Source organism: Dermacentor silvarum, chromosome 1, assembly GCF_013339745.2.
Source record: "Dermacentor silvarum isolate Dsil-2018 chromosome 1, BIME_Dsil_1.4, whole genome shotgun sequence".
Taxonomy (NCBI): Eukaryota; Metazoa; Arthropoda; class Arachnida; order Ixodida; family Ixodidae; genus Dermacentor; species Dermacentor silvarum.
Window position 1 is genome coordinate 21,291,763 of NC_051154.1, and position 14,821 is coordinate 21,306,583.

Consider the following 14,821-nt stretch of genomic DNA (forward strand, 5'->3'; position numbering starts at 1 on the left):
CACAGTGGGAGAGAGCCCTGAAGAGTGTTAATGGCAATGTTTAATGACTTTTAAACATGAGCAAAGGGCATAGCAGAGCAGAGGGCATGTTGAATGTGCTTACAAGGCACTTGCTGCTGCAGCAGACTAGAGCACCATGGTAGATAACAGATAGACAGCATTACAATTTGTTGCTTGCATTCAGCTATAGCTGTGCAGTGTGGTATCCAATGCTGTGTATGTTCTCGCACTGCTTCGCTGCTATGGTGCTTCATCCGTTTCACATGCTCATTGGGTCTACTAGAGTTCCTTCTTGTTTCCTAATGGAGCAATCAGTACCTTTATTTGCTGCCCTGATGCATCGCATTTGCAAACTTAGCGCTTACGAGTAGTAAAGCAAGATGCTAGATTGGCGACATGCACTTTAGTTCGGCATATATTCAGTTTTGTTTTCTATTAACCCTTTAGGGACGAGACAAAAAAATTATCGGAAGGAAATGTTTATTTTTCATGGAAATGTGCGAAATACACACAGAATTAGGATATTTAACGAAAAGAAAAACTATTTTGCGGAAACTTCTTTAGTAATAGGTTTGTTGTCTGTAAGCAACACCAGGCAGAATGCCAAAAGCAAGCTTTGCCCAAAATCACCTATGGCTTCGTTTGGAACTGGTGCAGACATTTCTCGGATGTAAAACAGAGGTGTGCATTGCATTTCCTTTACATTACCTGTGTGATACCACTGCAGCCAGGGATTTTTGCATAAGTCTTCCTCCTCTAACTGTGCTTTAAAAAAAAAAAAAGCGCGTCGAGCACCAAACTTCTGCTTTGGCCTCTGTTCCTGCTCTAATCGAACAAATGACGCTTGCTGCCTATCATTCAGTGTTGGCCGAAGATATTTAGCCAAGAACTCCATACTCAAAGCCGAAACCCAAAATTAAACATAATTTTTTTGTTTGTTACCTGTAGGCAACACTCGTCCATAAAGGGTTAATCTTTGTTGTGATAATAGGCAAGTAATTCAAGTTGTGGATTTGTGACAGTTGTGCTTGTTCTTTCTTGTGACCTTTATTATTGTTGTGGTAGATTATGCATGTCTATTTGGCGTGACTTTCTTTAGTAGTCAGCCATGACTATTGCCATTTGTTTTATATAGCAGGATGTACTTACAATGAAAACACTTATAAACGTCCAGTTACTTGAGCTCTAATTGTAGTTTTCGGTGCTATTAAACCAATCCGTCCCAGTGGCTAAGTGACTGACATTTTGCTGCTGAGCATTAGATCGTGGGTTTGATGCTCGGCCGCATTTACATGGGAGTGAAATTCAAAAATGCTCATGGCCTTATATTTGAGTACCCCAGGTTAAATACATTAAATGACTGCGCACTTGTTTGCACTGCATTAAATTCTGCGCACTTGTTCAGTTTTTCTTAAATTTATGCGCATTTGTTTGCTCTTACTTTTGTATTTCAAACCCCCCTACTGTAATGCCTTCGGGCGAATGTAGGTATTGAAATAAATAAATAAAATACCCAAAGTATGCAATATTAATCCGGAGCTCCCCTCTATGGCGTCCCTCAGAAACCACTGTACAGTTTCTGGATGTTTAACCCCCCCCCCCCCCCCCCTGTTTTCTTTTTCTGTTCAACCAAAGTGAGAATACTGGGGTAGAGAAGTCATTGCAGCCCTTTGATAACTTCTGGCAGCTTGCAAAGTGCAACAAGCACCACACTTGTGCAGTGACTGACTCGTACCTCTGGGCTGTTGCTTGTGTGAGGGCCCGCAGTGTTGAGCTTGTTTTTTGAGCAAAGGACATGCATGTGTGTAGAGTGCATTCTGGGATGGCCACCGAGGACTGGAAGGAGCAAGTGTTCTGGATTCTACTTCCACTACTGGCAGTGACGATGGTTTTGTGTCAAGCCTTGAGGACTCGTTTCAGGTGAGCGGCCTTGCCTGAGAGCCTGTCATACTCTGGGCCATTGATGCACTGAAATTTGTAAGTTAATGGTGCTGCAGTATTTTGCAGCCCACAGCTCATTACAAAAAAAGAAAAAAAAATGAATAAAAAAAGTAGTTATACATGGTGCTTCACATAATTAGAACCAGGTGGAATATATTATGTCGCAGACACATGTGACTGACAGCACATTGTTAGCAGTTGTCCTAAGTCAGATTAATCTTGTAATAAAACATGTAATGCTAAAATTTTACAATTCATAGGGGTGTGAGAGATTACATGAAAATTTCGCTTGTGAATTCAGAAACAGCTAGTCTAATTCTTCACAGTAGGTTACCTTTTACATAGTTCTCTTCAAAAAGCACTAAAGAAATTCTGTAAAATACAAAGAGACGGGACAAAAAGGAGCCGAGAGAAAAGTCACTGCACCCTTTAATTCCAGGACTGTAGCATGTTTTCAACTAACAGAGCATGGAGGAAGGAAAAGGGCTAGGAGGGAGCATTATGTCAAGCAGCCAGCCTCTGCAAGGCAACCTCCTCTGCTCGTTCTTTCTTTGGGGCCTTGTCTGCACATTGACTCTTTGGAAATAAAAGCCCTACCTAGTTGCTGGAACTTTCAAGACATTGTTTAGTTTCAGGTAGTCATTAGAGATTTCCTCGTCACAATTGGCCCTTGCCGCTCGCTCTCTGCACGTTCAGCAGCTAGAAATTACCATTCGCCTATCACATGATGAGGGCTTATTTCCCATGAGCCTTCCTTTGACTAAGCTTCAAAATTGTCGCATGACACTCCCTCCTAGTCTCTTTCCTTCCTCAACGTAACTAAGCCTGCATGTCGAAGTGCAGAAAAAAAGTGATAGGTCACATCCAGTGTTGGCCAGATGGCCAATGTCAGCAGCTTCCTTCTTAAGATGGAAAGTGTCTAATGGCAAATGCTGGCTGACACTGTTATTTCCTCTTTTGTAGCATAGCATAGTTCTTTTGGGAGCCATACGAACTGGGTAGCGTGCAAGCTTATGTCATTTCCCATATCTTGGGAGCTTTTGTTGCCCAGAGGAAAGAATGTAAGCACTCAATTTTTGCAGCCAACTACACGTTTTTCTGCTTTGTTTAACTGGCATGCAATAAGACAGTCGTTTGTCATTATCTCTTGATTATTAAAAAAAAAACATGCATGTGCATGTGCCCAGAAATATAAAGTGATGTGTAACAGTTCAGTCTTGTGAATACTGATTGCTTCTACTTTTTTGACAGGAACGCGAGTCCCAGCTACCTCACTCTTATGACAAGCTTTTCAACTCGCCCCTCTTCCATACATCTATGCCAACTTCTTGTGCCAGTGATAAAGAAAATGTTCCAAATACCGACAGCAACTTGACTGGCCATGTTCCTCAGTTGGCTTGCTCTTCTGCACAGGAGGTAAGGTTTTTGCATGGAATGTTTTTCTTGGATACCTGATGCTCTGAAAGCAAATACCAATCGGCCATAAATAATTGTGGTTGTGGAAGAGAGGCAACGCAGTTAACAGCAGCACATCAGATTTTAGACTTGTAAACTCCAAGTATTTTTTGGACAAAAATTATGCCCCAATTTGTGTACTGCGAACGGTGCTGAGGCACAATCTGACAGGAACAGCCACAGCATGCCTCGCCACTACAGTTGCTGCTCACCAGAAATGATATCTTGGGGAAAAAACACAGTCGCATCATTTTCCATTTTCCACCACACTAAGCCTAAAACAAGTGTTTAAACAAGGGCCGCGGTGCTCCTCTTATTGGATTGGTGGATTCAAATGAAGTTCATGTGGTGAAGGAAGCCGATTGGCAAGTGAGCTTCAACACATGCTTTTCATGCTGCGTTTTCTGGCTGTTGGAACCTGTCATTAACACGAACGTGCGTGCCTGCATCAAAATCTTTGCTTTACATACAGACACTTATGCACATTGTTCACAAGCAAAACATGTCATGTGGCTAGGCCTTAGAGGTTTGACGGGGTTGGATATGCAGCCCACAACGGCAATAGAGACTCTTTAGATTAGGGTATGGTAGAGGCTTGCATTCCACTTGCCCCCACAGGGGCATCTGCGTTAGCAGGTGTTTGGTGTGTTGCGACACCACGGACTCGAGCACGGGGGGGTCGGACCCTCCTGCGCCTAACCGTACGCGGCTTAGCCGTGTCCGGGAAAAAGGGGATCCTGGGGGTTGGGGAGCCAGTGCCAGGTGCTTGGACCTTTATGGCCCCTCAGCAAAGGCAATACACCCCTTTGGCCTCAGCTTCACATAGACGGCAACCCCGGACTGACGTGCCTGGGGGAAATCGGCAGTCGCCTTTTCCTGTCCTTCTCCAAGTGCTTTTGCTTTTTCTCTTCATCTTTCCTACCTCCTTCTTCCTTCATCTCTTTTCCCCTAATTTCCGGTGGCTAGGATTAACCTGGTGTGATCTATTTAACCTTGGGTATGTTAGATTAGGTTATAGTGGCAATGTACGGTTGGCGCATACCCCTTTTAACAGGCACTGTACCATCCCCTTGTTGGGCTTTGTGGTGGGTGGCTGGCATCGCTACCGAAGAAGCATGAACCTTTGTGGCCTCTGCTTCTTTCCCTGCACTACCTCATCGTTCTCTATCAAAAAGTGGATGGAACATTGAAACTCCCACCAAACATTTAATCTTGACCTCTGCCTCCAGTACGCTCCCTTGAAAACTCGAAACCGGATGTACAAAAATCCACGCAATGTCATACATTCCCAACCCTCGCTGATGCTTCAACTGTCAAAGATTTGATTATGGTTCACAAAGCTGCCGAGGCTGATTAACCTGCGCAAAATGTGCTTCACAAGATCATCGTTCCGACAACTGTACCATCTCGCCTCACTGTGCAAACTGCCAAGGGAACATGCCGCATACCTGGTGTGATGTATTTAACATTGGGTATGTTAGATTAGGTTATAGTGGCGATGTATAGTTGGCGCATACAACTCCCTTTTAACAGGCACTGTCTTGTCCATCTTGGGAAAAAAGAATAAGATATAATTGCATTGAAATTCAAAGAGAACTCATTGCAGCATAAACTTCGTTCCCAGAGTGCGTGGTATATGGTGGTGGTAGTAACTATGACAAGACTCTTCGTTACCACAGTCTACCCTTCACCGAGCTCTGCAGATGTACCTTACGTACTGTTGCTGGATAACGTGTTAGTGTCGCAAATTTCCTTGTGCTGGCAACAGTGACCTGAGACGCACCGTATGGCTCGCCTGCTTCTGAGCTGAATTCAAGTGGAATTATTACTTCACATATGCTTTCTGGGTTTCAAGATCAATCTTTGAACTGAATCGAAGCTCCATGGACCAAGGAACGAGCACGCTGCCCTTGACGCAGCAGTTGCACACAATAGATTCGTTCCGCAGCACAACACTTCAGCGCTCTGAACAGCGCTCTGCTCACGAATGTACATACGCACATACAAGGACGTACAAGGACTACCGATGGTACTATCTATAGTAACACCTATGTCAATATCGATGGTAACACTGTCGATAGCACTATCAATAATACTGTCAATAGTTTATTGATAGTAGTACTATCGACAGTGTTTTTACACAGCGATATTTTCAGAAAAACTATTGATGCTATCGATAGTCAAATTTACCGACAATTTTGCATCCCTACCCACAACACCAGTGAGTGTAGCCCATGAGTGGGCATCCAGGGCCTCGCTTCGGAGGAGGTGATGGACGCATGGCTTGGTGCATCGGCATTGCAGACGCCGAAGGAACTGCGCAGCTTTCTCGAGCGCGCCAGAAATGGCAAACCCCGCAAACTGATCTTTCCCTCTTAGACACACTGCACACAACACTTTCAATATGGACACACAGAATGTCAGGGTCTTCTCCGCAGTTTTGATGATTTAAATGAACTCTATATAAACTGACACCAAAGGTGCTGTGTGTCCAAGAAACACATTTAAAGCAGTCACAAACTTCCTACCGCAGTACGCTATTTTTCTAAAAGACCGCGGCGATGCTAATTCCCCGTCAGGTGGTGTAGTAATCATAGCTAATAGGAATTTAGCATGCCAGGCTTTAGAACTGTGAATGCCTCTTGAGGCGGTTACAGTTCAAGCCTTAGTGTTTTGAAAATAATTACGATCTCTTCTCTATACATACCACCTAGTTATCGGCTCCGTAGAACAGAACCTTACGAATTAATAGATGAACTTCCTGAGCCCTACGTAGGGTACTGGTTGCCAATTTTAGGGCACACAATACTTTTTGGGGAGATTCCTGGTGCGACGCAAGAGGCCGGTTAATCAATTTCTGTTCTCTTCAGGCCTGTTAAACAAGGAGCCAACATTTTATAGCCTTACGCATAACACACAGCTCCATAGATTCATGAACTCCCTGACGTTAGTGCCCCACTTCAATTGGAACGCGATTATGAACCCTTATGGCAGTGATAATTTTCTTATATGCCTCAAAATTACAAAGGAACGGGATCCTCCACCACACGCCCCTCGATGGAAAGTAACATCTGCAGATTGGGAAATGTTTAAGCAAATGACCTACCGTATTTACTCGAATCTAATGCGCACTTTTTTTCCGATAAAACGGGTCCAAAAATTGCCTGCGCATTAGAATCGAGTACGACCCTAAATTTGCGCTACCATATCGCCGTCGGCATTTCAATATGACCGCCTCCTACACACTTCGAGCCTAGCTCTCGTAGCTATGTGCTGTAGTACGTGTGCTTAGGCATTAGTCTACCAATTTAGTTAAACAGCGAATGTTTACAACTTTATACGACCGATAAAACTACTATCCTTACTTCGTATAGCTGTCTGCTAATTTGCTGACGCAATCGATGCTTTGCCTTTTGGGCGAAACTGGGACTTTTTTGTTCACCGCAACTTTAGTGTATTGGGAGTAAATCTTGAGCGATAGTTGTATTTCTGTATGAAAGCATGAGGTGCGTGGTACTGTTAAGGATTTTTTTTCCTCTCTTGTGGTCACAGAAAACGGGTGCGCGTTACAATCGGGGGCGCGTTACAATCGAGTAAATACGGTATCTGCCTCAAAATGCTCTGAATGATTTTAGTATAAATGATGCAGTTGCCTATTTTGCTGCTTTTATAATTGATGGTGCATTAGAATGTATTCCACAAACGAAGGGCGCTCCAAAGAAACAGTGCCTACCATGGTGGAATGAAGACTGTAGGAATGCACATAAACAAAACAAAGCCTGGGGTCTACTACGAAAGTCCCCCATGGCAGAAAACCTTGTAAATTTCAAGCATATCAAGTCGCAAGGAAGATGAACGCAACGTATCTCAAGAATCGAAAACTGGGAAAAATTATTTCAAGTATGAACTCTTATGCGCAAGAAGCAAAAGTATAGAACAGGCTAAGAAAATTATTAGATTGGCAGTCTTACTTTCTTCCTTTAGTGGATGATCAAGGTAATAGTCTTGAAGAACAAGCCAACACTCTTGGACAACATTTTGAGTGTGTATCTAGTTAAATACATTACTCTGAAGCTTTTCTGAAGCACAAGAAAATAGCAGAAAGTACGGTACTGAATCGCTGGTGTAGTGGACAACATTCCCTTTGGTGTAGCCGAGTCCAGAGCCTCCTTGAATACCTGTGAGACACCTGCACCAGGATCTGATAGAATTATCTACGTCATGCTAAAACATCTTCACCCTGACACTGAGATAGTACTGTTATCTCTTTTCAATACAATCTGGGCAGCAGGATACATTCCATTAGCTTGGAAAGAGGCTATTGTAGTCTCCCTTTTGAAGCAAGGGAAAGATCCTCTGTGGCAAGTTTCCGGCCTATAGCGCTAACAAGCTGTGTCTTTCTCGATCAAATAAATTGCTGGATCCATATCCATGTGGTTTTAGAGAGGGCTGTTCTACAACAGATCATCTAGTAAGGATGGAGGCACGCACTTGTGACACTTTCATTCAGTTTTTTCTCTCCGTGTTGCTTGATATACAAAAGGCTTATGACACTACCTTGTGCTTTGGAATTTTGCGAGACCTCTCCGAAATTGGTATCCAAGGCAACATGCTTAATGTAATAGAAAGTTATTTATCGCACCGCACCTTCCGTGTCAGAGTTGGCAATAGTCTATCCAGGTCATTTATCCAGGAAACTGGAGTGTACCACAGGGTGGACTGCTTAGTTCCACTGTTTTTATTGTAAAAATGAATTCTTTACTCTCATTCATTCAACGAAGTTTCTTCTATTTCACTTATGTTTATGACGTGCAGATAGGATTCAAATCTTGCAATCTCACCGCTCTCTGCACGCGACAGGTTCAACTTGGTCTCAGTAAAGTGTCAAAGTGGGCGACTGCGAATGTATTTAGGCTAAATACTCTTAAAAGCTCCTGCATCCTTTTCTCCAGAAATAGAGGCCTGGTCCAAGATCCTGATATTGAGCTGCATGGACAGCACCTACGTGTAAACACGGAACACAAATTTTTAGGCATCATACTAAATCCGAAACTAACGTTTATTTCCTACTTAAAATATATTACGAACAAATGCCTAAGAACTATGAATGTTCTAAAATTTTTATCACACACGATGTGGGGTAGTGACAGGAAGTGCTTCATGAATCTGTACAAAAGTCTGCTAGTCCAAGTGCCTTGAAGATACTTGACCCTGTTCACCATCTAGGTATCTGCTTGGTGATTGGTGCCTTTAGGACAAGTCCTGTAGAAAGTCTCTATATAGAATCTAATGAATGGTCACTCCATCTTCAGAGGTCTTACTGTAGTTTCATGTATTTACTCAAAATACATCCCACTTATTCATCCCACAAGTACATCCCACTTATTCAACCATAAACAATATGACCAGTGCCATCCTGTCCTGCAACCGACCTGCCATGAGAGCCCTTCTCTTTACACGTGAGGAACCTTAGTGACGAAATGAGTGTTCCACTCCTTGAACATCACCTAGTGACTCCAACGAAGCCATTACCACTGTGGCAGTGGCAGCACACAGATGTGACTTGTCTTTTGTAGACATTACAAAGCATGCCCCAGACACTTACATTCAAATGCACTTCTTAGAACTTAGGCAAAATATTTGTGCCCAGTATTCTACACGGACGCATCAAAGTTGCATGCCGGTGTTTCTTGTGCAGCGATGGGCCCATCATTCATGGAATCCGTTTCTCTGCACCCGGAAACAAGTATTTTTACGGCTGAGGCCTATGCACAACTCTCAACTGTAAAGTACATCAACAATCAACAATATCCAGCTTCAGAAGGCAGTTATTTATACTGACTCTTTAAGCGTTATTAAAGCTCTATCATCATTACAGAAACATAAGAATCCTGTAATCATTGAGCTTTACTCAGCACTGTACAAATCTTGCACTACCCCAACATATCGTAATATACTGGGTTCCTAGACATAAGACGCATTGAAGTCAACATGCTTGCTGACAAACTGGCTACATCCACAGGATCAAAAGCTAACAACCCTTCCAGCACTGTCCCTGCCCTAGATCTGAAACCATTACAAAAAAGAACTCGGGTGCTATTGGCAACGCTTATGGGACGCAAAATTCTCTAACAAGCTCCGCTTAATAAATCCGCATTTAGTAAGTTGGCCACCAATAGCAAAAACACTACAAACTGAGGTCACTTTCTGTTGACTCAAATAGGCCACACGTATGGCACACACGCTTATGTGTTAACCAGCGGGGTGATCCTTTTGTCTGTGGGAAATGTGGCGAGACGCTAACTGTTCTCCAAGTCTTGCTTGATTGTTGTGAAGTAGAGGTCAAAGAAAAAAAGTGCTTTCCTCTAGCATACAGGCAGCCATATCCCATTACACCCCGGATTGTTTCTTGTGAAAGATCCACTCTTTGACGTGAAATCAGTTTTAGATTTTTTAAATCGTGTTCGTGTATTAGATGTTATACACCCAAGTGATCCATAGCACGGCCTCCTAATAGAGGCCTCTGTTGCAGCAGTGGTATCTATGGCACACGCCTCCAGGCCCTTGAGTACAAGGGCCCTGGTGAGGCAGTAGTGTTGCATGAAAAATTATTAATTGAATATTTTAAGTTTATGCGTCATTTATATACACAAGCCACCTCACTCTTGTCATTACCATAGTTTTATTGCAAGCATTGCAATTTTAAGCCTCTATACAGCCACGTTATATCTAGCCACCGCTATTCATCAATCCATCGATTGCTCAATACCATTTCTTGGCGCTCTTTGGCCACACCTGGCCCTTGCACCATTACACACTATACATCATCATCATCATCCATTCCACTTGCGTACATGAGCTGCTTGGGTCCGAGCAAAACTGAAGCTAACTTTGTGTTCTTAGGTATGCAAGCTGCTTGCATCCCCTAATCTAAAACTCTTCGTAGTAAACCCTGTCTGGTATAGTCCCTGACAAGCAAAATGTATGTCTGCATTTTAAGATGTGCCCTGTGTGTCTGCTGGGGCAGTGTCTGCCATGGCCCAAAGCACTCTTGTGGGTTGAATGACATTATTGCAGTGCACCGAGAGTACCCTAATGTGCGAAGTCTGTCCCAAAAGTTAGTGCAATACATTTGAAGTTTGAAGTTTATTATTATTTTGACAATACAAGATTGTCATGGCGCCGGCGCAAAAGGCGAGACTATGCACGCCTGACTAGGCTCCTGGCGCCACGAGACATTTAGACAAATTCATTTCACAACCTTTCAACTACATAAACATGGTCACATTCAAGGTATTCCCCATTAGACGCACTAAGCAACCTTGGAAGTCCGCTTCTGTTAAGCACTTCTAGCAGCGATGTTGTTTGCTGTTGAATTGTTGTCACATCCCCAAAAAGCTCGGTTTTTAATTGGGGAACAAAAAAAAAGTCACAGGGGGATAATGCCGCAACCACGTCATGTGCAAAAATTTACAAAAATTCACGACGACTTGACTCGTCATCGTTACTAGAGGATACTTGTTGTGATGGCAAATTATCTCGTCATGGCCAGTTAAGGGGTTAATAATAATATGCTGTCATCTCTGGTGAAATCCTCTCCGTGCTGCCAGCGTGAAATTCCATGGCGCCATCTGGTGAGCAAAACTCAAAACACTTTTGTGACTGTCGGTGGCGTTTTAGGCCTAACAGCGTCAAAACAAGCAACTGATCACAATGACAAGACAACGCTGATACTTTTTCCTGAGCTTGAGATGAAACGAACTGATGGCTGATACAATTTATTCTTTTGCTGTCACGGCAAAGAGCAAGTTGCAAGAGCGAATTCAGATTGAAGCGGGAAGACTAGTTGCTGCCGTGTTGATGTGCAATCGCACTGTCCCCGGTGGAAGTCGCCACATAAACTTCTGGGCGACAAACGAAGTTTTCTGGCTGGCCGAAAACTGATTACGGCGACAAGCGACAGTGATGCCCTCTGCGATGGCAAAACCTGTCGCTCGTTACCATCGCGTCTTGCTTTCACTGGAACATTGCGTGCATATCGTTGCGCCTTACGTCGGACAGGTACGGAGGGTGTTCCAACACAGTGATGGTATTACATGCCAAAAATTCATGCACTATCAATGCAGAGCACACAAGGGCATTATTGTGGGGCAGTATCCAGTGCCCCTCCTTAGACAAATTTGCTCACTCATGACGCACAGCATCTTGCAGATGCTTCAGGACCTCAACTTAGAAAGCTGCATTGACAGTTTGACCTTCAGGTACAAATTCATGGTGTGCAATTTTCTGGAGGTCGAAAAACACAATCAACATAGCTTTGATTTTTGCTTTATTCTTCCACACTGGACCCAGTTTAGCACAGTTCTTACCTTTAGGGCATCGTTTCCTTAGGCTTTTTGCAACATTAAATCAATTTCTATTCCATTCTTGGGCAATTTCACAAGAAATTTTATATTCATTGCTTGTTCTCTCAGTTTGCAGTTCTCCATTTCAAGAAAGACTAAAAATGGGTTGCACAAAAAGTGCACGCATTAAATTCTGCTTTGTCATAAATCAGTTTGGCTTGTATTAGAGGTTAATTGGGTCTTCTTGAGTGGACAGAGAACAAGAGAGCGGCACTGCTATGCTGTTACTTTTTTGCTGACTCACTGCATGAACTTTTGGGACAGACTTTGTATTATCAAATGCTCTGCTCGAATTTGATTCGTAATGGCTAACTTCACCCCTCCTTGTACTTTTATTTACTCAGCTTACCGTTGCTCAGCATCTAGAAATGACCCTTTCTTGCTTACATGATGACTTGCCGCGGTAGCCTAGTGGCCCTGGCGTCCTGCTGCTGAGCACAAGGTCGTGGGTTCGACTCTCGGCCGCCACGGTCGCATTCTGATGGGGGCAATGAGCAACAACACTTGTATACTTAGATTTAGGTGCATATTAAAGAACCCCCAATTGGTCAAAATTAATTGGGAGTCCCCCACCTCGGCGTGCCTCATGATCGGGTCATGGTTCCGGCACACAATACCCCTTTTTTAACATGTCAGTCATGTTTTCATTTACAGTCGCTTTGAAAGAGCCACTTTGTAAAATGACTGTTTCTTTCTTACTATAATGTAATTTCTAATTTAGGAAGGAAAAATGAAATTTTATACACTTGTTTGTTGAAAAATGCAGCGTAAAGTGCAAAAAACACTTCGCATGTAAAAGCTGACTATTGACTTCTATTGGCATATTGACTTCGCATGCCCAGTACCAGGGCTGGGCAAAGATGCTTTGAAATTGTATCATGATACAGATACAAGTACAAGACACTGAGGCAATAAGTATTTGAGATACAGATACAAAATACTAGTTGATTAATTGTATCTGATACGATACACGCTATTTGTATTTTAATATGCTTCAATACATTAGTTAATTTATCATAGGCCCATTGTAAATACCTCTGCAAGTTTACAAAAGCTGGCTGGCAAATTTTTTTATTCCTGCCATCAGATCTCGTCCATCTCATATTTTTTATTAACTCGTAACCGTTGTTCTAGCAAGGTACTATACCGCGGTTCCTCAACACTCTGTATTGGTCTGTGAAAACATTATTCACGGCCAATATTTTCGAGTGTTCACTACAGGAGAAACAATCGCTTTTGCAAGATTTCGCGTGATTCGGCACCGGATGTGTTGGCATCTACAGCCAACAGCGCTCCCCACACACTGCCAAGCATGCCATTTAGGCATTGTGCCAGTTATGCAGTCGCCTCCAACGTCGATGTGCTGGGTGCCGTGTGAAAGTGAAAGTTCATGAAAGTGATCATATCCCCGATGGTGCTCGCTCAAATTCTCCTCAGATAAATGGAAAGACTGTTTAAACAGCTAGCTACTATAAAGTGAGTCAACGCGTTGTTTTTCCGTAGGTCTGTTGACAAATACAATTTCGTAGTTGCCCCATCTCAAGCTTCTGATTATGCATTAAATACGTTTGCACGTATTCCAAAGACATAACAATAATACGAGAGTCCTGGGGCCGTATAACGTAAAACTCTTGCAAACTCTCCATGACGTCAAGTTAAGTAACCACTGACGCAAGCATTGTGCGGTGCTGAGCACAAGGTCACGGGATCGAATCCCGGCCACGGTGGCCGCATTTTGATAAGGGCGAAATGCAGAAAACACCCATGTGCTTAGATTTAGGTGCATGTTAAATAACTTCAGATGGTCCAAATTAATCCAGAGTCCCCCACTACAGCGTGCCTCATAATCAGATGGTGGTTTTGGCACGTAAAACCTGTGGGGATCGAGGTGCCTTCCCGCACCTCGTCCCCCAGCTCTCGTGTGGCGCTTAGCTCGATCTCCGGGAACCGCCGCCGTAACGGCAACATGGCGGACACAGCTAGCGCGCCGGACCTACTTTCCCGTGCAAACCGTGCTTCCCCGCCTCCCCCCGGGATTGAACTTGCCTCGCACGAACATGTCACCGGGACGTGCCCTGATTGGCCTCCCACGCGGCGGCCCCCGGGCACCCTCTCCACCCGAGCTCTCGTCCGCTGAGCGCTTCCTTGCCGCGGCAGATGCTCACAGGCCCGCAACGAGGTTACACGAGACCTTTGTTCTCGCGACTCCTCGTTCTCGCGCTTGGCAGACCTTTACCCGGTTAGCTCTAGTGCAGCGGTCGTGCGTACTTGATCGGTCTTGCGGTGAGCCTTGGCACGTAAGTGCCGTGACTGTCGCACTGTGCTGTATCTTGGGTGAATAAACCAGTGTTTGTTGGCGATCTGACTCCGGAGCCTTCTCTGCACCGTGTCGGAGAGTCGACGAACCCTGCCGTAGCGCCTTTGTGCGTTGCGGAGTGGAGGAGCGTCATACCGTTTCCTGACCGTCACTCGTAGGGTAAGCCCTGTGCAAACCCATCTCCACAAACCCCATAATTTTTAAGCATTGTGTGGTGATGCGCCGCGTTGTTTGAACAGCACAATCAAACACACTCCTCGTTTATAATAGGTCACTTTTGTTTGCTTTGAAAGCAAATAGCATTGCCTACCTTGACAGGTTTTTCTTATCTTATTGGCTGAAAAGAGGCGAGGAGTGCGCTGAAGTAGGGAGGGGTTCGGTAGGTTCGCTAGCACCGTGAAAGTAGATAACGCAATGAAGAGTAGTGCTGGCATCTACAATTGGTTCACTTCCCCTTGCTTAGCTTGCGGTGTGCCTGGTCAAAAATCGCGGTGGGGTGCGATGGAAGGTTGAAAATGCCGTTATTAAACGGATCCTCAGTGAAGAAGAGCTGGCAGTGCAATTTAATATACATGCCTAAAGGTCTTGCGAACAATATACTGCCAGGGAAATGTGCCAGGAAATGTACGCAGGAAAATGTGTAAACGTTGCGAGCTGCGTAAATGGAGTAAAACTGCTCTGGTATTTAGTGCCTGGTTTTGAG

The 14,821-nt window shown here is 44.0% G+C and overlaps 1 protein-coding gene across 5 annotated transcripts in view; it reads left to right on the forward strand.

Moving 5' to 3' along the window:
- The window catches only part of LOC119457815 (M-phase inducer phosphatase 1-B), a 121,488-nt gene that overhangs the window by 75,598 nt on the left and 31,069 nt on the right, over positions 1-14,821 (forward strand). For all 5 annotated transcript variants that reach the window (XM_037719561.2, XM_037719553.2, XM_037719580.2 and 2 more), the window contains 2 exons: positions 1,810-1,920; positions 3,193-3,357. In XM_037719561.2, coding sequence (XP_037575489.1) covers positions 1,810-1,920; positions 3,193-3,357 — 276 coding nt within the window. The remainder of the gene's footprint in view (positions 1-1,809; positions 1,921-3,192; positions 3,358-14,821) is intronic.